At 41.9% G+C, this 25,128-nt stretch overlaps 1 protein-coding gene across 7 annotated transcripts in view; it reads right to left on the bottom strand.

Annotated features, from left to right (window-relative positions):
• Nucleotides 1-25,128, bottom strand: part of CCDC85A (coiled-coil domain containing 85A) — a 66,634-nt gene that overhangs the window by 30,280 nt on the left and 11,226 nt on the right. Inside the window, exon 3 of one of the 7 annotated variants that reach the window (XM_085054198.1) lies at nt 687-839. The exons of 5 other annotated variants lie outside the window; for them this stretch is intronic. In XM_085054198.1, the coding sequence (XP_084910324.1) occupies nt 808-839 (32 nt within the window). In that variant the 3' untranslated portion in view covers nt 687-807. Of the gene's footprint in view, nt 1-686; nt 840-23,912; nt 25,061-25,128 lie in introns of those variants that run through there. One more of the 7 variants, XM_085054199.1, reaches the window with a different exon arrangement.

Raw genomic sequence — 25,128 nt, 5'->3', positions numbered from 1 at the left:
AGATACACCACTTACTTTGCCCTACATGTTAAGCACCCCTCCCACTCTATTAAGGACAGAGTATTTCATTAAATGGCGCTGGTTCGTAATTCCCACTTCACGTCTCAGCACAAATTAAAAGGCAGTTTAAATTCCACTTCCCCTTGCTGATGTGTATCTCTGTGACCGGCTGCATTGCCACCCCTGGCAGGGTGTAGTGCCACTAAGCACTTCCCTTTGCACAGGGCAATAAAACAGCTCATAAAGCTTTGCAGATGATGGATATGGGAGCAGCAGGAGCTGGACACAGGGTGGGAGATGTGGCCAAGGCGAGTGCGGCTGCTCTGCCAGCTCAGGGAGGGAGCCAGGTGAGCACAGCACAGGGTGAGCAACCTGCTCTGCCACTCCTAGGCACAGGGAGGGGGATAAATAGGACATTTATAAATAGGATATTTATTTATTCTGGATAGTGTATTCATACGTACACTGACACATTGGCTTATGGGAGCAGCTGGGCACAGGTTCACCTGCAGCCACTGCTCTCTGCAAACACTGTGAGGTTCACAGTGCGAGCTGCAGCCTCCGAGCAGGGCTGGGGCAGCTGTCCCAGGACAATCTCCTGCCATCTCCAGGAGTCTGGAATCGATGTTGTTGGACTGATGTATCAGTTCATCCTGCTGGAAGTCATTTCCTAAACACAGCCTTTACCTGCTAACTGTGGAGTTCCTAGTCTTCACCAGGAGTTGCCTCTCACCTGCTGCTCCAGGCTTCAAGAGATCTTAAACCCTTCTTACCCAGAGCTCAGTTTCCCAGAGCACAGGGAGTGAGTCACCTCACACTATAATTAATTCCTCCTGGCCCTGTGAACTACAATATAAAAGTTAATCAAGCAAAAGAGAAATTAAGGATGTTGTTACTCAAAACATCCAAGATTTACAAGTCGTATTTCTTGACTGTGAGATTATTTCACATCTGTCATTCGTTAAAGCTCCACTGTGAAAGGACTGCAGAAAAATTATGTTTATTTGAAATGTCACCTTTAAGGATCTTCATATCAAGTTTAAGCTCAGTTAGCTCATACCACACTAAATTGAAAATCTGTTGAAGGAAAGATGAGTATGACTGAATTGCAGTTTTCATAATGCAATAACACATAATCAAAGGTAGGATTGCTGTCCCCAGCAGAATTCTCTCTAGAAAAAAAAAACCTGTTTCATTGTAACAGGACAGGTTAATTACTTTTTGCCCCCCCAGTAAAATTACTTCTATATAGTTTTTGCTTATTACATTAGAACAAATGATGCATGGACAATTTTAAACATGATTTCTCTCTTCATGAAGACAATCAATTAGCAAACTCCCAAGTCCTTCTGCAGTTTTTATTCTGGGTTTATTGAAATTCTCTCTTCAGAGTTTATCCCATTCTCACTACTCTCATTGCCTGACATTTTCTGAGACTGGGAATTAATAAATAATAATTTTCCTTGCCCTGCCACTTCCTTGCATCTTCCTATCACTATTACCTTGAACACTTACAGATGTGCCAACAAAAACACATGAAAGCCCACAGAAAGCAGTAGGAGTGGACATCTGCCTCCATGTCCTCAAAATTTTGTCCCTCTTTCCCTGTCAAACACATCTCTTATATTTGACATGTTTATCAGCCAGATAAATATGCACATTGTTAAACTTCACACTCAGAAGCATCACTTTGACCCTGGGGCAGATATTCACACAGTATATTTTTGCAGCTGGAGAACTCACAGAAGGGAAATATGCTTTGAAAAAGGCAGCCAGGTTGAGGCCATACAAATGAAGATTTCAGATTAAGATTTATTTAAGCAAAACAATTTTTTTAAATAATGACAAGCCCCACAAAAATAACATTCCAATGAAGTCAGATCCTATTGCACAGAAAGGTCAGGGGACAAGTTTCAAAGGAGGGAAAAAAAGTCCATTTTCAAATGTGCCACTTAGGGCCTCTTTCAAGGGGTTAGAATTCACCCAGAAACATCTTGCATGCTAACTAATCCAGCATGAGAAGGGGCTGTCCTTGGCCACAACGTGTCTTGTCACTTGTACTATCTGTCTGACTTGTCACTGGTACTTTTGGCATTTTGACTGCTGCTCTGCATCCCCCTTTGCAGCCAGCCAGGGGACTCTAGAGTTGTTTCTTTTCACGGGTATTTTCAGCAATTGTTCTCTACATATTTGTTTCTAACTGGCCTGTTTTGTTACAGGAACAAGTTGTAACCCTTCCAAATGCTCCTTTCAAAATGGGAATTGCCCATATTTATTCCTGGAGTCTCTCCCACCTCCAGAGAGAAAATGTCTAATTACTCAGTTCATTTCAGAGATTATTCACGCACTCATTTAGCTCCAGGGGAAGTGAGTACTCATGGCATTTTCTTTTAAAGGCTTCTAATTCTGATAGTGTCACTAATGTAATGAGCATTATGATATGAATGACCATGACATATATTTTCTGTAATAAACCAGTTCAAGCAATGTCCCCATCCTAAAGAGCCACGATGAGATGCTGTATGGATGATTAATATGCAGGGGATGAGAGAAAATTTGGTCCTGATTTATTTACTTGAATTAGTCAATGCAAGCAGGTGTGAAGGGAAGCAATTTTCTCTAAAAATGCAGGAAAAGCTTTGTGTTCTTTATTTTCTCTCTGGCTCATGTGTCAGAAAATCATAAAAGCTTTCTAGCCTCCTTTTTAGGAAAATAAAATGCCAACACAAAAAAGCTGCTTTATATTACAGGAGCTGTGAAGTCAGTGCCTGAAATGATGGGCAGCTGCCCCAACACCATCCTGGATGTGCTGTCAGTGGGCAATCTGGTCCCAGCTGCCCCAAAGTTGTCAACAATCTGCAAACAGCCTTGCCCACAGCCCCTGGGCCTCTGTCAGACCCAAACACAGCAGAGCCACAGCTGGACCTGACACATCCACCCTTGGAGTGATGGTTCTGAAGAGGGACAAGCAAGTGCCCACCATGGTGGCTCTGCCACCCACAGGTGCCTCTGGGTTCAAGTTAGAGTTGAAACAGATTTAGATCCTTTAGCAGGATTTGGGTGGAACTCAGGGTGCCATATCCAAACTGTGCTCTTTAAATGCACTGACTTGGGCTCCCTGGGTAGAGAGAAGGCTGAGAAGGGAATTCACCAGCACAGGACAATGTCACAGGGCAGCCCTGCTGCTGCACAGCCACTGCTTTTCTCTTGGCTCCTCACACTTCAGCCCAGGGAAAGCACAACAACCTGATTTACACTCCAAGTTATCTAGATACTGTACAAAATAGGTACAGTTATTTGCATTTTCACACAACTGCTGTATTAATAATTGTTCAGGGCACTAAAAGGGGAACTCTGGCTTGAGTCAAGAAGCACAGCCTTGCTGAAGGGACAGGAGATGTTCTCAAGAACAGAACACACACTGTCATTGGCATCAGCAAACATGGGAGCTACTGGAAAACACCATCATTAAACATGGGAACTACTCCTGGGCTGAGACTTGTAAACCACAGGAGCTCTCCGTTGCTCTTTCCCTCCTCCAGTTAACCCCTTTAGTGTTTGCATACTGCAATACACAGTGGCCACACTAGCAGGACAAATTCCTTAGGAAAAAACCCCCTGCATCCAGCCAAACCTGGACAGCCCAAGCTTGACTAACAGCAACCATTCCACTTCTGTAAGGATTAAACCTAACGGGAATATTTATGGTGTAAATGCTGTTCATAGCCACTGCAAATGCTGGCATCCACTGTAATGCTGACAGTCATTTGTTGTTAAGTTATAGGTCTCATTTTCAAAGGCAGCCACATGACAGCTTTGTTCCCATTAAAGCCATGAAGAAAAACCTCCCTTGATTTCAGAAGAGTCAGATGAAGACTCAAGACTTTTTAAAACTCTTAATTGCATAGAGATGCAAAACCTCACTGAAACAAAAGGGGCCTCTAAAAACTGAAAATGTTCAAACAATTCTTTAAGTTTTCATCAAGCCAAAATCTGCAGTTTTCATGTATTTCACATCAAAGCCATAAGAGATGTGAAAGCCAAAAGGAGAAAGAGAAAGAGAGTTGAGATCCATGACTCTTCTGTTTCTTAAATCTAGATATAATTCAGAATGACTGAGTCTTAACCTTGCCTTGAGGTATAATACACTGCAGTACAATGTTTCTCATGGAAGAAGCATCTCTGTCTTGTGGCAGTAGCATGTAAAATTTAAATTATAGGAATACTTAAGCAGATATTAACAGATACCTTAAATAAACAATAAGTTTCATGAAAATAGCATCACATACATGTTTTAAAACCCTTAACCGAAAGTGGAGTAAAGCACTTGCAGGAAGTAACTTTTACTTTCACAGAAAGGTCTACCATGTATTTACAGGAGTAGCTGAACACACACTCAGAGCTGGCATCAAGAGGACAAAGGTTCAGACGTGGATCACAGCTCACAGGACAAAGCCCACATCCTCAAGAAATCCCTGTTTATTTCAGAAGTATCTCACATCCAATCACTAGCCCCTCATCCTCAGTGCCCAGACGTTTAGGTACACCCAAGGAGATGTATTTTGTTAACCCAAAAAATCTGGGTTAACAAAAATCCCTTTCAGTCCTTCAAAGAGCTGCAAGCAGCAGCTGCAATTCACACAGAACCAACTGGAGCTCCTTCTCCTCAAGGCAAGTGCAACAGCTACTGCACTCTAACTAATAATTGTTACTAAAATAATTCCTCCCAAGGTATCAGGTAAACTAGGGGTGCTGAAAATGCAGGGAGGCACTTTCTGATTCAGGTGTTTGGAGGCAAATCCCAGAACCCAAATTGCAGGTAAGGGAATAGCCAAACTTCCTTGCCAGGACACCAGAGACCTCACACAGCAGATCTCCCCTCAGAATAAATGGTTCAATGTTGAGTTAGAAACCTCCAGAAATAGAACTTTGAGATTGTCATTTTCACATTCCCTTGGCTAAGACGTTGTTCTAAAAAAAAAAACTGCTGAAGAGAGATCTATCACTGAATTAAAAATTCAGGGCAGGTAAGTTCCATGCAGAATGTCTATGTATTTAAGAGATCCATTTATCCCATGCAGTCAGATTTCTCCCTGAGCTTCCTTTTCTTTTCATGAAATTGTATTTAGAATTAATAGGATTTAGAATTATATTTAGAATTACATAGTCAACACTGTACAGCTGTGTCCATCTTTTTAAGATGCTTTATAAACCAATTTTCCCAAAGATTTCTCAGCAATCTGAGCTAGATATGGATTTTTTTCCCATTTTGCAATTCTACAGACATTTAGATTTAAAAAAAATGCTTAAACAAAATTAAGCTTAAAAAAGTACCTGCTAATGACAACCATTTGCTTAATGGCAGTTGTACAGCCAGTACAGAAGGAGACTGCTTACATCTGCCAACAGAAACCATTTGTAAAAATTAGTCTTGTAAAACACTACACATAAAATCCATGGAAAATCAATGCCCATGGTTTCTATTAGGAAGTAGCAATGAATTATTCTTTATCCAAGAAATAAAATAACCTGCCTTTTTTTTTTTCACCTGCAAAATTCTGGAGGCCATCTCCAAACCCTTTATCAGTGAACTCCCCAGTAACTCCTGTGGGTTTCTGGTGACACCCTTCGCCTGTCCTTAATCTTGTCAACAAATTCCATCGTATCCTTCAGAGAAAATCCTGCCGTTGTTTTAAGTATGTCTAATCCATAAGGACAAAGCTTTAATGAGTTTCTAAATTTGTATCTTAAGAAGTAAAATAAAATAAAATTAAAAAAACCCTGTGACCTAGAATTCGTTCCAAAGCATTGCTCATTGCTGCACTCCATGGTGAAGTCTCAAGATGGGATTTAGCCCACACCCCTGAGAAAGAGGCAGAAAGCAGGAAAGGCTCCAGTGCTCCAGAGATGGTTTTCATATCCCTCAGAGATGCCAGAGGCCATGCTCTGCACAGCCCCTGTCACTGGGAAGGTGCCACCTCACCTCCCTGCAGGTGGATGTGTGTCTGACAGCATGACACCATTTCTACATGAGCGACACCAGTTTTAGTGAAAACAAGGAGTCCAATAAGAGAGAGATGGAGGAGGCCCTGGGAACAGCAAGAGATTTCTTGATTCTCGCTGTCCATCCCTCAGGTGGTTTAATAAAGGGCAGGATATTGAACATGGCAAAGTGAAAGAGATAAAATTCATAAGAACTTCTTGTCTTCCACTGAGTTTGTTTATAAATTGGCAGTTGTGTAATTTAAAAGAATTGAGCAGCACTTCCCATACAGACTTTATCAACCTGAGAGCAACAGCATCGTCGCCTGTTACCTGAAGTTTATTACACTTCCAGCAAAATGACAGATGAAAGCCAACACCAAACTTTCACCTGCTTCTAGTCAAGGATTTAAATGCCTTCAAATGACCCAAATCCATACCCTGCAGGAAACTGCAAGGCAAAATCATTTACTAAGTCCCTTTTAATTTAATTTCTCATTTCAATCTATTCACTTAGATAAAATAAATTAAGGCTGCTAAGCAGGTAGGGGAGTGGAAGACAAGTGAGTATAATACTAGATGGGGTTGTGTAGACCAGGCACCTCTTCCTTTATGGTCCTGTTGCTTCTTCCCAGCTTGATGCTGGTGCATTTGTAGGAAGTAATGCCTTTGCTCTCATTTGCAGACACTTGTGGAGGGCTCCTCCCTTGGTTCATGCTTTCTATCTACACAGCTTCTTCCCTGATTGCTCAGCCACATTTTCACAGAGAGGTTTATGTGTATCTTTAGAATGCAATCTGTGTGGTGTTATGTCTGCACATCTAGCCTAAACAAATTTCTACTTGCAAATTTCCCTTAATTATAACCATCCACTGCACTAAAATAAGCCACAGTGTTTAAAATCACAGCATCCTCAGGGTGAGATCCCTTGAGTGCAAGTCAAACCATGCACACAGCCTGTATCTACACTGCAAATGCAGGCAGGCTCTGCACAGAGGGATCCCCTCCAAACAGTTACAGCTCTGCACCTGATCTATGAAAAAATAAGTTATACAAACAATTGATGAGGTAGGACTAGAGAATGACATGAAGTTTCAGTATAAAAGGGTAAAGGCAGCTTTTAAGTGGACAACTCAGCTTGGTGCTGCAGCACACAGGAGTTGGCATGCTGAGCTGCAGCTAGATTGGTCTGTCAGTCATGAGTTCCTAATACCCACATTTTAGTCTTTTTTTCTATTATGAATTGCTTCTAAGTATTAAATTTTATTTATCTGTTCAAACAACATTTTAATTTCTTTCATTGCTTTTGAATTTCCTGTTACTGCATTTCATAGAGCATCTCCCACATTTTCTAGAAGTTTCAATCTGTCCTTTGCAGTTGCTTGCTGTCTATGTATTTTCATTTTTCCCCCTGCCTCTCCTCAGAGATTAAATAGTCTTTTCCAGTTGTGCCTCACCACTTAATTCTTTTTTTTTCCCAGGGAAGTGATGACCAGAGCTTCACTTCATATTAACAATGAATATTTATACAAAACACATAGATATGTATTTAGGTTGATAAAATACAATGACTTGATATCAAATTCTAGTGGAATTGGACTAATTTATGATATTCAAGTAAGCTGATTCCAAATAAGTTTGTTTTGCTGTGAGGTGCATCTTGAGTAAGTTTGTTTCCCCAGGCATGACTCACTTCTCAAGCAAACACCATCCCGAGTGTGGTTTTAGTCTCAGAGACATTTGAATCTTTTGCTAAAAAAGTGACAGAAAGACAAATATTTGAGACCTCCTTTGGGGAAAACCTCGGGTCAATCACTATTTTAACTGGGGTTTTTTTCTGATCTCACTCACACCTTGGTTGTGAATTCGGCAGATGCTCCCTTTGTTCAATTTTAAATATTCTCTTTTCACGTTCCAACCATTTATTTAAATGCAGTTTTTCTTAGCTGCTAAAAGGCCATCAGAAGGCATAACAGCAGTCTAACACTTTCAGCTCCGCTCCTGCACTGTGTCAATGTAGTCTCATCATTTGCCTGAAAATTCTTTGATTCTTCTTGTTTTAGAACCTCCTGACATATGGCAGCAGCTGTCAGAGGCAGAAAGAAGTGACATGTGGCACGAGCCTGGAGCAAACTAAGGCAAATTAACAGGCAGAATGTGAGGGTTTTCACTGGAGGTAAAAGAGTTAAATATAGAACTAAAGTGCCCCAAATACAATAGCAGCACTTTCCACATGGGTGCCACAGCTATAAATACCTGGTTTTCTGATGGCAGACTGCAGGTGAGGAGCAGGATTCCTCCCCAGCTGAAATGCCAGTGCTTCCCCAGGGAAGCCCACAGGAGACAACAGGAGGAGCACAAACCAACAAGGCACCAGCAGCTCCCACCCCCCTGCAAGGTCAATAGTTTGTTGACAGCAAAAAGCACTTTCTGGGTGAATTTGCAGGTATTTATTTCCCTGGTTGCTCTTACATCGAGCAGCAAGAGCCCAGGAAACAGGGCTGGGGGACCTGCTCCTGCAAAATGCACAAGGATAAAATTAGAGGAAAAGGGGTTTAGTTTACATAGCTATGAAGGTATTTGCTTCCTTTTCTTTAATGACATTATTCCTAAATCAAAGAAGGACCACCTCACTGTCAGGGTTTATACAAGCCCATGTTAGACATATTTTCAGGTGCAAATCAAATGCAGGGCTCTCGTAAGCAAGAGGTGTTTAACCCCACTGTGTCATCTGCATTACACCCTCACCTGTTTGAATGTAACACAAAACTGCTCTGCCAACCCAAACCCCTACAGATTCCAAGTTGTAGCTGAGAGAGAGGCTGGGATACAGGCAACACACCCAGCCCACTGGAGTAAAATGATGGATATCCTGTTTTAACTGATGCCTCTTCATGAGATTTTTCCTTTACTTTCCCAGAAAATACTGAAAAATCTGTTGCCTTTTAATAAGCTTTAGTTTTAAGCCTTTAAAGAACAAAAGTGAAAATTAGTGGTGTTAATGTATGAGCACAATAAAAAGAATGGCTGATAAAAATCCCTATAAAAGTGAAATATAGCTTATTCTGCTTGCAACTTTACATGCAGCTTGCATTTCTTCCTAAAGCTTCAGCAAAGGCCAGGAGACAGACTATTTATCAGAAAACCATCAAGCTGGAATTTCACATCAGGCTAAGAGATCCCAGCTGAGCTGTTTACTTCTAAATAATAGAACCCATGAAGTACGGTATGGAACTTGAATTCCTTCACTTGGAACCCCAAAGCTGAATGGTCAGACCCAGAAAACTCTCTCTACAGTTTAATGCATTTTATTTTTGAACTTCTGCTGCACCTGGCAACAGGACCCGCTGTGTATAGCACAGCTTTATCCAAATCCATCTCACGAATTACATAAAATACACTGGCTGAGCCTACAAGGTAAAATTTTATTAAGCAGTAAAGTCAGGGTATGGAAGGAAGATGTAAAAGAAAAACTTCTGCATCACTGGAGTGGCCACTATCCAAATCTTTGCAGCTTTCAGAAGAGCTGTCATTATTTGATGTCATGTATGAAATGCCTTGAAGATCTGAAAGTCAAATTCTCTATCAGTCAGAAGTCCTTTGCATTATGCCACCTTAAATCAGTTAAGGGTTTGACATCTCGTCCCTTCCAATTTTACACTTTTATCTGGTGATTTGGAGCACCCACACAAGCCATTTCCCATTCCCTGTGGCTGCAGGGGGCTGGTTGCATGGAGTCACGTTCACAAGTCCTTCCATAGTAAGAGAGAAGGAAAAAGAAAGGAGGGATTTAATTTCCACAGTCCTGTGGTCAGGAGTCCTTTTCTTCCCTCCTCATTACAGTGTCTTTGCCTTTGTTAAAACTCTTTTGGGGAGAAAAAAGAAAGAAAGGGAAAGGAACAAGATGTATCAAGATGCACAAATAGCTAAACAAAAAATCTTTGTATTCCAGCTGTTACTAAATCAGATTAAACCAGCTCCTGCAGTCAGACCACCTCTGACTGAGGAAAGAAGTGAAGAAATGGCTGAGAAAAGAACTGGCCTCAAGAAAAGCATTATTATTATTTCCTTTCCACTTCAAAACTTTAAACATAATTCAGTCTCCCTTGATCTCATCAAGATGCTGCCTAGGCAAGTAAAAATAGTGTCAGCACCAAGACTACTTGCACTGCAATATATTCCCGGACACTTCCCTTCTGATCTATCCCTCCTGACGCAACCTCCAGAGCATCACTACAGCTTAGCATCAGGCTGTGGCACTCAGCATCTGACGCTGCAGCAGCTGCTGAGCTGTGGGATGGAACATCTCTCCCTGAGGAATCCCCCCAGCCTGGTCCCTTGCAGGAGGATGTGACTCCTGACCAGAGCACTCCTCTCCCACAGTGACACAGAATGTGTTCCCAGGGCCTGCACACTCAGCACAACTCAAAGCAGCTCTGATATGAATTCAGAGTTGTGCTGTTCTGCAGTCTCTGCTCTCCCTTTGAAATAGTTACTATTTATGTGTTCTTTCTAGACAAAAACACCCTCAGCACATCCCAGCGCTTCCTGCCTTTCTCCCCTGTTCTTGGCTCTGGTACAACATCTTCAAAACTTGACACCAAAGCTGCTTATTGTTTTAAGCACTCATTGCATTAAGTGTAAGGAATACTGCCTATAAACTATACTGTGCCCTTTTCCCCTATCCTTCTGTCCTTCACACTCTTTTCTCATTCCTGCTGACACTGCCCACCTGTGAAACCTCAGCTGGGGGGAAGAATTTCAGTTTGCTTTCTCTAAGGAAAAGATTATTAAAAAAAACAAAACCAAACAAAAAAAACCCCAAAGACTACCCCATTAAACCAACTGTCTTACTCGTTAGACAGGCAAATATTTGGGGATTTTCATTTCATTCATGTATAAGAGTTCCATTTCTGTTCTCTCTGGATTAAAACCAAAACTTCCACCACAGGGGGTGCAGAGGGACTACAACTTCACATATTCATGGAGTTGATCCAAATTTGTCCTGAATTTCCAGTATAAGACATTCATTCCTTCTTTATTCTGTTTGTGCCATTCCTTTGTCTTTCAAACAGGAAAAGCTAAATTGAAGCATACAGTACAAAGTGGGCATGTAATGCTGAGTACAATATATCCTCAAGGAGGCATCAAATCCAAATTCTGCCTTGGGACACAAGGATAAAGCTTCTGCAACTGTATCAGAGAGCGAGAGAGAACTTTGTCAAGATTTAATTAAGATCACAAAGCTCAAGCCATCTGAATTTCCAAAATCAGAAGCTGGAATGATACCTGTGGCTTTAGGAAGTACAGTCAATCTCCTTTCCCTGCTTTTAAAGGCATCTAAACCAGGCTATGAATGCTTCATTTTTTTCTATCCCAAAGTTTTATCCTGTTTCAAGATCATCCCTCCTTCCTTGCTGGCTGACAACACTTAGCTTTCTAAAAGTTTTAATTCTACTAATGAATTATATTCCAAAAAGTAGCATTTTTGATGCATATGCTGTTCTTGGCCAAGGACTGTTTTATCTTTTTTCCTACCCTGAGGAACCATTTTTGTTTGCTAAATATCCAGGGAAAGGACAATTTTGCCAGCACTGAAACACACAGCATCTCCCTTACATAAAAATGAAGCCCAGCCTGCCATCTGTTCGATCTGTCACATCTCACACTTCCTGAGAAAGAGAAGTTTGATCATCACCCATCAAGGCTTTCATAGAGTGACCACAGGCTCCTGTCTCAAGGGCAGCAACAAGCTGTGGTGTCTTTTCTGTCAGCACCCATAAGGTGCTTTAAACTTACAATGAGATTCAATGCTAATTTTCCCCTATTACTCATAACAATAATAATATAAAAGTCTATTATTTCTGTTGACAAGAAAGTGAGCAGCACACCATGGAGACAGAAGGGAAACTGAAGAAGTATTTGCAAAAGAAAACAGTAAAATGTACTGTACCATTGGCATCAAAGCCAAGGCTGAGAAGAGCTGAAAGCTCGTGCCTTGAGCACCTGGAATGATAAGGCAGAACACCTCCAGGAGATGTGGGAAGCCTCTTCCAGAAGAACAGCAAACAGGTCTCAGTTTGGCCAGGTTTCTTCTGTCCTGCCCAGGCAGGACCACACTACACCAGCCCAGCTACGTGAGGTTCATTTCAGAGAGCTACAAAAAGCACACAAAGGTTTGGCTGCTGAGGAAGACAAAAATGTTTTTGATATAAGATACATTTCTCCAACACAAAAAGATTTTTCCATAGCAGAAGTTTGATGAGTTCACATTCCAAATGTCAATAATTTGAAATCACTCTTCTATGACTACCTTGCGCATAAAGCTTAGTCCTTGAAAACAAACCCATGTCTCCCACAACATCAGCCATTTTTCACAATTTTTCCGAGGTTGAAGACTGAATGCCAACAGCCCTTTAAGGAAATTGTCTTTTTCATAGCCACAGTTGTTTGTCAGACAGTCTGGACAGATGTAGGGATAAAAATCCAAACACTGATCATTCTGATAAATCCAGCATGACAGATAACAAAACAGGGAGATGTAGAAAGAATATAATGATTGATTTTTACCAAACAGAATATTCCCTGGATTGTTGCACTGAAGGGCTTGGTGTCTGCAATGTACAGATGAGTTGTGAGCAGCTCCCAGTCTGAGGAGCAGAGTCACCTGATACTTATTTACTTTACCAAGGCCAAAAAACTGGCTTATAGATCATAAAATTCTTTAGCACTGAAGTTTCTGAAGATGCGTAGGGAAGCATAAGGAAAACAGAATTTCCAAGAGAGAAAACAAGTCAGAGAAGGGAGTTTTTCCCCATAACAGTCCTGCACCATTCCCACCCTTAGCAGCATTTTAGCTTACAATTAAATCTACTTTATGTTCCAAAAGTATAACACTGAAGAGTGGCAGGGATAAGGGGCAGAGAGATGACATAAGACAAGAGCTGGTTGTGATAAAGATGATAGATAGGTGCTGTGGTGAGAGAACATGAATCAGCTTCAGGACTCAAGGATGGGGACACAGGACTGTGTTTGCTTGGAGCACACGGCAGCAGCGCACAGCAGCTGCCGACAAAAAGTGAATGATAATTCCAACACCAATGTTGGTAGAGAGCCTTGGAAAAACTTTCAAGCTCTTGGTCTTTGGTATTTCAAAGAGCAAGTAGAAAGAATCTCAACTTAATGTTTCAACCTTTACCCTCATGGTATTTATGAGTGACTCAAAAGATAATGGTTTTTCCATCACAAGCACACCTGTGTTCTTTCCAGAGGTTAAAAATCCAGGTAATGATCCAGACTGACCCTGCTCAGCTTTCAAATGCTGAGAAGAGCCTTGCTTGCGAAAGTACAGCTTCTTTCCTTTTAAATAAATAAAGGATTAAATGAAACACCAAGTCTTTGTTTTTGTCAGCTAAGACACTGCTGAGCCCTTGTGTCACCCCAGACCTGCAGAAGAGCCCGAGTCTAACGGAGGATTATGAAACAACCTCTCACAGAGCAAAGTCATCGGCTCACCTCAGCCCTGTAAGGCAAGGACCAAAACTGCTTAAGGACCGACAAAATTTCACCTCAGTCCAACATTTAGCCATTATGGAGACTGTCAGAGTGCATATCCTATGGTGCCTAACTCCCTGGATTTGGGAAGTGCAGCTGACACTGATGGCTGCAGCAGCAGATGAGAACAGCCCTGGAGGCTGATGCTGCTGAGCCAAGTTGCTCTTTGCTCCACCAGGACTCTGTGCTGCTCACCCACAGTGCCCACCAGCAGCTCAGTTTATAGACCCCAGAGTGCCTACATGAGACCTCAAGGACAGGCTAGGAAGTAAATGTATACTTTCATACAGCCCTGAGTGTAAGGAACCCACTTTGGGAACAGCACAGGTATTTTCAAATCCCCACAGAGCAAGAGTCAGACTCAAGGCTTGTTTGCACCAGAAGAAACCCCAAAACTCTGTGCTTCTTCTCCAGAGAGGCAACCACAGCACATCTGATCATCTTCCTTGCCTCTAACACACCTCTCTCCTCTCCCTCTTCTGCTGCATGGATTCTCCTCTCAGTTTTCTAGTGCCAATCCTCTGCCTGAGCAGGTTCTTCTCCCCAGAAGTTAAAGGGTAAAAGTAGATACAAGACTGGGAGCTGAAAATGCCCCTGGCTAAGCAAGCCCTGCTGTGGGCATTTCCCCATGAGTGGACTCCCAGTGCCTGGGGTTCCAAACTGAGGGCTGTCAGCTGGGATCAGCCCAGGGACTGCCGCAGGGAATGAAGGACTACACACGGAGGGATGATCCATACACTGGAGCTTCACTCAATCCCCTGAGAGCTTGAGAGAGTAAAACCAGTAATTTGATAAGGAACCAGAATACAGTGAGGTATAAACATCTTTTGCAGCACAAACTGATCCTACATTAGGTTTGTAAAACATCTCATGGTGAAAAGGGGGGTGTTGTAAAATGCACAACCTTAAAATCTTCCATAGGGAATTTTTGCATTTGTTTTTTTCTTTTAAATTATGTTTATCAATCATACAAGATTCTAGGGGGTAAAAACAATGAATAATCCACTCAAAATTAATTCTGCACATTGACTGTACAGTTTTGAAGGCAATAAATCATCAATCACCAGCACAGGACCACAACATCTATTTCATGCACGAAGCAGCACTTTATCATGGTAAATTTAGCTGTGTCTCATTAAACTGACTGCAGTCTCTTGCCAGCCAGTAAAACCTGAATAGGTTTTCACATTATATTCCTCAGAGCTCAAAATAAATCACGAAGTTTCAGCCTCATGTATCTATGTGATCTTTAGAAAATGACCTAACCGTTGCTACTACTGAACAGTGTGGAGTTAGTCTGAGGAGCAAAATAGGAGAATCTTTCCTCAGCCTCCACGGCTCCATAACAATCATATTAGTGATTTAAAAGTTAATTTGGTCTCCATGCAATCAAGAAGATTTTGTTTGTTTATTTGTGGGGGGTTTTGTTTGGGCTGGAGCTTTTTGGAATCTCAGTGAATGTCTGTACTGAGAGAAAAGCACAGCCACAGGCGAACAAGGTGGTACATCCCATTCCTCCAGAAATCAATGGCAATATTCCTACAAGAGCATCAAACTGTGTATGATCAATTTCTCATTCAAATTCATTTCTTCTTCCCACTGAAAATGAAATTAAAGCCAAATCCCTCTGTCCCCTCTCCCCATGGCTTACTGGCCACACTTTTTCACCTCTGTTGATGTTCTCAAGGCTGTTCTACATGTGGCCAACTGCACCAAGGTTTTATTCCAACCCCACCTGTTTCCTTCACTGCATTCACACTGATTTTTCGTACTTTAATTATGGTGGAAAGCAAAGACTTAAGGAAGGAGTTGACTATTAAGCATGAAACATTTGTCCCCGTGAAAATAAAACCAAGATAATTATTGCGTGAACGGTTCCTCACAGTAAGATAAACTTCCTCTCTCCCTCTGACACTCCATTTTTCATCAAATGGAGATGAAAACTGGAAGGAACTGTAGGCTGGGAACTCTACTTTGGAACTACCCCTGTGATCTGCCAACCTACAGCTCCCCAAGCGTTCAAAGGTCAGTTGTTGCTCCTGGCAATCCTAATTCTTATTCTTACTTCCGCTCCTGGCAGGAAAACAGGTTCAGCAATCCTAGTTCAGTATTTTCATGTTTCTACTTCAAATCTCTCTCCTACATCTTGCACCATGTTTGTTCTTGTGATGCCCACAGGAGCAACTGCAGCACAGCAGAATTTCATTTAAGGGTTCCACAATCCTGCGCTTCACTCTCTCCACAATTTTACCTCCATCATGTTTCTCCATCTAGTTCCATTACTCAGGGAAATGCTTTACGAAAGTCTTTGTCTTAAGAAGAAAAAAGCTCCAAACCACATCCAAGATCACACAGCAATTGTGATTTTTAATGATCAGTGACTAAAATCTGCATTTCCCCAAGGAGAACAGCCATCAACCTGATGTTATCTCTTTAGCAAACACTGCTGGCCCTCAGTTGTCACCAGAGTGATGTCAAAAGGAAACAGGCAAAACCCAATTTCAATCTCCCAAAACATAATCACAGATAGTGATGTAACAGCCTAAGTGCTTCTCATACACAACCCTCCTTTGAAGAATTAGGCAGAGCCTGGTGCCCAGCAAGGATGGCTCCCAGACTTCCAGAGCATTAATTTATGGCAGAGAGCAGGGCTTATTTCCTGCCCTCAGTACAGTAATGGGTTGGCAACTCTTGTATTAATTCTATTTTCTCTCTTATTGTTGTATCTCATATATTTGCATATTGAGCTTATTCATACAGCTACAGAATAAGTTCTATGTCACCCACTGTACACCTTCCTGCGCTGACCTATCCCTTTGAAACAGACTTGGAATTTCCCACCGAGTGTTTCACATCCAACCTGGAGCCTTGCACAGGAGTATGGAAGGAATGGGGTGGGGTGATTTTGAATGAAGGTAGCCCACAGCTATATATTTCCCTAAAAAGCACATATTACCTTACAGTGAAATTGGAAATACAAAAACCCTCCCTGATAAACATTTTGACTCTTCACAAACACCCTGGCAGTGGGATGGATGGATGGATGGATGGATGGACGGATGGATGGACGGATGGATGGCAGTTCCCAGGGCAACTGCACATGATCACTTTCTGCTTTCAAACCAGAAAGCCAATTTCACATTAGCCTGTGCGATTGAAAACAAACTTATTTCTTTTCTGAGTAACCTTCTCAGAAAGTTTTCAATCCCCCAGGACCTTTGATTCATCTTAAATTTATCAGAACTACCATTTAGACAAACTGAGAGATTAAAAGTACTTCAGGCCATAGCTAGAAATAGTCCTAAGGCTAAAACCAAGCATTACCAAATATTCAATAACACTTTCAAACCTTCTACCTTTGCAAGGCTATTTAGCTAAGTTCCTTGACAATGTTGAGAAAAAAAAAAAAAAACACCAAAAAACCCCTCAAAACTCATGTTGGATTTAAAATGTGTAGTTTAACATGTTATAAGGTGCCTTCTACCTATGTAACATAGGATTAAATAATTACTGAGTAATTCATGGCAGCCTTTGCAATTGAAGTTAATTCACTGCTTTTACTTTAATTAATCTGACCCCATAATAGGTGTACAGATGGATAGTCCTATTTGTGCAGTTGAATGAGCATTTCCTAGCTGAATAAAAATGAGACAAGTATCCCCTAAATGGGCTGCTACCCAGTATGGCCACATTATCAAATGAACCATCAGATTCTTCCCCATTCCCTTCACCTGGGATTTTATTCCAAGTCCCAAAGCACAGGCACCTGTAGGAACTTCATAATGCCACAAACTTCAAAACAGCTGCTAGACAGGGACTAACAATGGGAACCAGGAGGAATTCCTAGATCCCTGTCTCACTCTGAATAATGAATCACCCACTATCAAAAATGCATCGCAGAAAAAAACTAGAACGGTAGGTTTTAATCTCACAATAGACTTTTAGTTGGTTTTCCAATGTAATTGTTTTTTCACCAGCAGTAATAATCAAAGGACTCATAGTAATGACTTTCACAAATCGTTAAGATTAGTTTAGTAGAAGTGGATAGAAAACATTTTTTTTGCTTCCTTCTTTTTAATAGGAAAGCTCAGATTCAGCAGCAGAGTCCAACTAACACAGATTATTGACTGATATTGTGGCTGCAGTTGTTTGAAAATTTAAATACTCCATAATGAAAGATTTCTGCCTTCCAGCACACAGGGGAAGAATCCTGCTTTATACAGAACTCTGGTAGAGGAGGAGAGGGCACATGAAAAGAAACTCACATTTGTAGACTATCAACTGCCAGGGCAGCCAAATCTCCATTCCCAGTCATGAAGAAAGACTGGCAAGAGCTCCTCCAAGTGCTCAAGACACCAAAAGCCATGGGGAGCTCAGAGATGCTATGGAAATCCCAATCCTGAGCAGCCCCTGAGAGCTGGACAGGACAAGCAGCACCATGATGGTCACTTCACCATGGCTGGCACTGTAATAAATGTTCTGTTTTCACCTGACAGCAGAATGAGGTGGGTAGGACATGAAACTGATACCTGTGACTGACTGAAAAACTACACAGTCATTAACAAAACCCTTCAGCTGTATTCAGCACCCACAAACAAGTGATATGTAAGTGGTCATCACCTACAGCTTTTCCTACCATTTCAAACTTGGAAATGCTGGAGCTCTGGTTATCCTGTTATCTAATTCTGCTCTCCCACACCTTCATTTTTGGGAAGCAGGAATACTGTTCAAAAACAGGGCAAATTCACCTTAATCCAACTTTGGGTAACTGGATTATGACATTTTCCCTGACTTAGAGTCCTTCCAACTTTTTTGCTTTTTCAGTCCTTCACTTTACAGCTTATGCACTCCTAGATATAACTTTGAATCTGTCTGACCTCATCTGCTTTCTTCTTCTCAAAAAACCCCTCAGAAACTATTTTCTGAGCGACTCTAGTCTGTGCTCAGCAGGGTGCGGCTCCAAACCTTCAGTATCAAACACAGCCTGCTCTCATTACATAGCTAAAAAAACTACCTCCACATCTGAGTGATGTTTCCCTAGAGATGGCAATCAGTCCTGAGCCCAGTTGCAGGAGAAAAGAGATCCTGTTCGGTTCATCCTTCTCTTGCCTTTCCGCTTCCAGCAATTGTGCACTTGCTGCTCCATCTGTGATCCTGCTGGGGAAGAGAGCTCTGCCTCCTGGCCATGGCTGGGACAGCTCCTCCTCTCCTGGAGACACTTCATCCCTGCAGCGTTTTCCAAGGTACTGGGCTTGTGAAGAGCTCCAGACTTTGCTCAGCATGTCCAAGGCAGCAGAGAGGGAGCCTGGCACACTGCCCCTGGAATGCATTTCCCACTGCTGTGTGAGAAGGGTTTTAGACCTGCATCATTCCCGAGATATATATCTTCATACATTTCTAAATATGTTTATTTAATAGGCTAATTAGCCTCTCACTAATCATCTCTCATGCTGGGTAAGAGTCTAGCAATGTAGACAAAAATATACAGAATATTCCTGTTATTCCACTCCTCTGACTCTTCTGGCTATGCCACACTCAGGAACATTTCCAGTCTCCCTTCATTGTATATAGATGAATGTGCTGCTGGTTTACATTTTTTAATGCATGCTCATGACTCAAGCTTCCCATGGCTCAGGCAGAAGGAACACCATCACTTGGGAAGCGTGTTCACTAGACTGAACACAAACAGAAATGTAACAAGCTCCCATGTGAGGATTCTGGACACTGTACCAGAGGGTTCCATGTCTACTGACTGCCAGTGATAGCTTGAGAGTTCAGTTAAAAAATAAAATTACTGCCTTGACCCTTTCAAAATACCTGGGATGTATTTTGATAAACTATTTTATTTTCTTTATACTATCATCACCATTTCTTACTATTCTTTTTGAATTTCTAACTACTTTCTGCTCATTTTTCTTACTCAGGGTTCAGAGTTTAATTTCCTGACCTACAGCCATTAAAAGTTTACAATGATAAAAACGTGGTAATCCCATGAAGTACCTATAAAATCAGTTAAATACACTAGGAATGTTTTTACAGGAGAAAATTATATAGGTCTGCAGAAAATTTTACAAGCAAAGATATTTAGACAAGTGCTACCTTCGAAGTAGCACCATATGTTCCTGTACTTCAGCATGAAAGACAAAATGTCTGCAAAATGAAACGCAATGATTTTTTTCCCAAAGTTACTGCCACTAGAATTTAAAAATATACACTTATTTCAAGTACCAAATAATCAGAGCAATCTAATTAGGAAGGAGATAATTAAAAGACTAACAGGTTGCTAAATCACGCTCAGGACACACAACCTGGTGTTTGCTCTGGTTTGTAATTAAGATTAAAATAGTAGCAGCACTAACGTCTCTTTAATCTCTGCCCAGGTCTGAAACATTAAACTGCACTCAGAGCACATTTCAGCTGAGAAGGGCCATTAAGGACTCGCTGCCTGGCACGGCAGGAAGCTGCTGTAATTGCAGGAACTTTGTGCTCCCAACAAGGATTGTTGCTGCAGTCCTGTCAGCACATCTCCCTGGCTAGGAACGCCTCGGCTGTCATCCCGGGATGTCAGATCCCAGCTCCCCACGGAGTGCACATCACTGGGGATCTTTGGAGCCTGGACAGAACCCTGAGCAGGGCCATTCAGAGACACTTCTCAACATGACTGCTGCAGTGACTTTGCACAGGAAACCTCCAGCTTTTGGCAGGCAGGGAGATCCTTTCCCCAGTATTCCCTTGAGCACAGCCCCAGCTTCACAGGACTTTGGGCAAACATTTCAGCCCGCAGTGTTTGACAGAGAGCAGCAGCCACCTACCTGCTAGAACGGAGTCTGCTGGCACTCAGCCAGATCAGCTCCAAATCCCGAGTCCTTCCCTTCCACATCTGCCAAGTCACAGATGTTCAGCCTGAGCCTCGTCATGGAGATTTATATCTGCTAAGCACCACTTCCCCCCCCTCCCTGGCACAGTCACAACATGCCACACTATTGATGGATACAGAGGGCCAGATAACCATCTTGCCATAATACTGCGTTCTCCTTTAAGTTCAAGGATGTTCATTTTCAAATTTTATTTTGATGGAAGATGAATGTTCCTTTGGATTGTACCAGTTAGCAGCCTGAAATCCCCAGCACATAGCTGACCATGTCTCTGATTTGTACCTGCAACTTGATTTCCCAACTCAAGGCAACTACGGCTACACAACTACTCTGCAACAGTAAAAACAGGCCATGAGAAACAAGACAGAAAATAGACCTTCCTCTAGTAAAGCTATCATAGCCCTTCAGGTGCGGATTCATTGCAAATCACTTTGTGTGTCAGGACACCTTTCAGCAGTCCTCTTACTGCAAAAGGTGCATTAACAGCTTCTAATAGGACTGCTGCACACACAAAAGAGAATTAAAAATAGCTTTGTTTCCCACTGGCCTGGCTAGCACAATTCAGGAAATTCAGGAAGGAAGGAAACGTTGCCTTAAAAATTGATTTTGAAAGGAAACACATTGAAAATGTTTGTATCAAGCTGATTGTCCATAAAGGTGTTTTCTAGGCATGTGAGTAACTTCAGTCCCAGTTTTTACACCATGCTGAAAACAGACTAATCTAGGAATAAATCTTTTAGCAAACAGGCATAATGTAACAGAATAATCAGTAGCAAAACCTCAGGAAGCCTGCACTTAAGGTTTAGTTGGTGGCTGATTAATCCTGTCTTGTTCAGCTCATGGCTTTTCATACACAAGTAATGATGACAACATTGGCGAGGTTGGTAAATTGTTTCCAGAAGCATTGATAAGAGCTGTGAGTGGGAAGCAGGCACTACTGACAAGTGTAGGCATTTGCTCAGGGTAACAGCACACCCCCAGCTCTTTAAACACTTCAAGGTCTCACCTTCATAAAGACATTTTTTCTGACTTGGCTGCCACCAGGGGAGCATTCACACACGGAAACCAATGTTCCACACATCGATGCCATACCAGCCCACACGCAGGAGCTCTCCAGGGCTAGAACTCCGTGAGTTAATCCAGCCAAGCTCTCTGGGCAGAGCTGCTTTCTCTCCTCAGTCACACAAGACCAGTCCCAAACCCTCTGTGCTCAAACTCCAGCATTACAAGTTGGAGCAAGGACAGGACTTTCCAACGCCATTCCACAGCAACCAAGGGAGCGAAGGAAAACAGGAAAATCCTCCTCTCCCCTAGGCACCCCAGTCCCATCTCTAAGATCACAGACTGGCTCTGGACCTTTCAGAAGCTCACAGGACTCCATGGAACTCAGAATACTTCTGCAGCACAAACCAGAGCAGAAGGGTTTGGGCCTGAAAAGGACAGACACACTGCCAGGGTGATTTCCAGAAGAGGCATAAACATCGTTACTGTGATGATCCATGCGTTACAGAGTTTCAGTGTTTCCCTCTGATCATGAATTCAGCACATAACACCAAGCCTGTGTGTTCAATCCCCATTCAGGCCATTTACTAAAGAGTTAAACACGATGATCCTCATGGGTTCCTTCCCTTCTGAGTTCAGAATAACCTGTGGAAAGAGATGTCACTGAACACTTAGTTTGTTGGTTTTCTAGATGTGACCCATATACTTGGGTTTGGGCTTTTCAGCATTTGGCTTTGTGTTCAGAGAGTGAAGTTTTCTGCACAACACGTAGATAAAAACACACGTTCGCAAAACCGAAGTAAAATAGGATTCAAGGTCTGATGATCCCATTGCAGTGATGAAGGGAACCCCAGAGCTGTGAGGAGCCCACCTTGGCTCTGAGGGGGAAGAACATGCTCAGATATCCCATCCTATGGGAACAGGCACTAACAAACTTGCCTGCAATGAACCTGAACATTATCTGAAGAGCTATCCCCAAACTCCCACAGCTCTAGCCCAGCTGACTGGTTTGCTATCAGGGCACATCTTCCAAGACATGGAGAATAAGCACTGGTGGAGCTGGACATGGACAGGGCCACAGGTGACAAGCCAGTATCACACCAAGCCAAGCTCTATGTTCTCACCACCCCTGGACCTCCACAGATCTGAGCTGGCTCAAGCTCTTAATTAAAAGTTGAATCCTGATTTTGGATTGCTAAAGGGATAGTGCTCAGAAACAGAAAAAAACCTGTGCCTGCAGTCTGTAGGTCAAAGAGCTACATCCAGTTTACACCATTAAAATAGAGAAATCTATGTTTGCTGAAATTTTTATCTTTACATGTGCAACAGATGTCTCTGGGTGTGGCTAAACTGAGACTGTGCTCAGCTGATGAGACTTCTGGAGCAGTGAAGAAACTGTCCCCCAAAGAACCCTTCCCACTGTGTTTCCCCAGATAGGATGGGACACCAAATTGACACTTGAGCCCCACATCAATAGTTACATGAGCTGAGGAGCAGATCAAACAGCTGGTTCAGTCACCATCTAACTCTCCTGACACCTGAGTACTGTTCTGATGGGCAAAGACCAGAGAGCCTCAGTGTTTGGCATGAAAATACTCCTGGTTCCCTGGGAAACAGCATTTCTTAATAAACAGAATGCAATCACTGTGTGGATTTTTCTCATTCCAGGGAGTAAAAAAATCTACTAGTCACTTTGCTCGTTCACTACAGATCCTTTCCCAAGAGCCTCTTTGCTTCCTGTGGATCATGATGTGTTTCTGTGCAGCATTGCAAGAACAAATAAATCAAAATCTAACAAAACCTGGGAAGTATTAAAAGCACTTAAGTGTTAAATTTGACAACAAGTGTCACCTGACTTTGCAGTCAACCAAGTCAACAACACTCCTTTGCAGTCAAAGTATCTTTGCAGTAAACATCCTGTTTCCCCTGCAACAAGGACAAGGAATAGCCAAAAATCTTACATTAGGCTTAAGTGACATGCAGGATTAATATCTAACATCAACTGACTGAAAAACACACATGTTAAGTGCAGCTGTACTAAGCACAAGGCAGACACAGCCAAGGTATGCTACATAAACTATAGATCATTCCAGTGATAAATTCAACAGTATTTTGCTTTCAACAGCAATAGAAATTGTTTCTCATTCAAACATTCTTCACCAATCCTTCAAATATCCATTTTCCAAAGTGACGCAGAAATCAACTGCTGGTTTCATTAGTTGAAAAAATAAAATAAAAACACCATGGAATACAAAAGGTGGAATAGAATATGTTGCCCAGGAAACTGACTCCTTGCTCCAGTGCCTGAAGGACACATTTCCAGGTGGCAATTGATCAGTAAATACACTTTAATTTGGATTGCTGTAGAGTTATCATGAAAGTAGATCAAGCAAGTCCTCTTCTGCTACATCTCCTTTTTTGAGTTTCCCAGCCACCTTTTCAGGATTCCATGGACACAACTGCCTGTACTTGCAGTATTGCAATCGATACAAGAACTCATTCTTGACCAATCCAGGGTGATGGAGTGATTTGACAGCATAAAACTCTAAGATCCATGCTTCCAAAACAGTCTGATCAGTCACTTCCATGCTGTTGGCCAATCCAGCAATTCAGGCTGAATATAACATTCCAATACACTCAAAAGTTAAAAAAAACTTCCCACTTGATTACATTAATGGAGAAGCTAAAACACTGAAATTAGGATTTGTTTTTATTAACACCTCAGGATCTTTTGTCCTCATAGTTCCCCAAAATATTTGCACATGCTATAGTTGTAACTAGTCAAAATGTAGCATTCAGCAGTATGAGCTGGAATTTAGACCAGGCACCAAGTTCCAACAACAGGAATAAATGAAAAAGTTCTTTGCACCTGTACCTGGAGCAGAGCAATTTGGTATATTCTGTTGTTTAGTTAACACTGAAGAGCCTTTGGTCTTGGTGGTTGGAGAGCTGGTTAGGAAAAAAATCATTGTTGGAATGCTTTCTTGTCATGTTTTCTTTATGGACTTAGTGACACTGCAAAAACCTAAAATTCAAACTTTAACTTCACATTACATAAATTTCTAAAATGGACCCAAGCAAACAAGATGAATAACAGTGATAGACAAGTGACTTCATTCAGAGCACTGCATGAGCACGGATATTTAAGCATCTTGTTCAGTTTGGGCATCCCATTTCAGTGCAAGTCAGGTGCCAACAAGGAGTAAAGTGCTCAAGTCCTTGGAAGGATCTGAGTCAATTTTCATGAAGGCTCTGCCTCACAGCATTCATGTGTTTGTGCTTGTTAGATTCATCTGCCTTCAGTGAAGTGTTCATTTGGTTTCTCATAATCCAACACTATTTTTAGAGACTCATCTTAATGTCCTCAGTAATGTTCTCAGCCCACAAAAGTCCTAAGGTGGATTTTGAACCTCATTAAGGCTTGTTCACTGTAAACCAAAAACAGGCTCAGAAGCCAAGAGGGGATGTGGGTCAGCAATCAATGGTTTTCTCCAGGCTTATCTGCACTTGGCCTAAGTGGGAGCTTATCACGGAGTGATGAATCAGCCTTGTACCCTTTGTAGAAAGTACAGATATTTTTCTCTGAATCCAAGACACAGGTACAGGCTCCACAGTTGATCAAGGCAAATTTTCACAACTCTCGGGAGCTTAAAGAGATGCAGTGAAAGAAATGTAGTGAGTTTTGAGGTCAAACATTTGAAGGAGCTATATCACT

This window comes from Lichenostomus cassidix, chromosome 3 (assembly GCF_008360975.1).
Source record: "Lichenostomus cassidix isolate B80296 chromosome 3, HeHo_3.0, whole genome shotgun sequence".
NCBI classification, from domain to species: domain Eukaryota; kingdom Metazoa; phylum Chordata; class Aves; order Passeriformes; family Meliphagidae; genus Lichenostomus; species Lichenostomus cassidix.
This window is presented reverse-complemented; position numbering and strand designations above follow the sequence as displayed.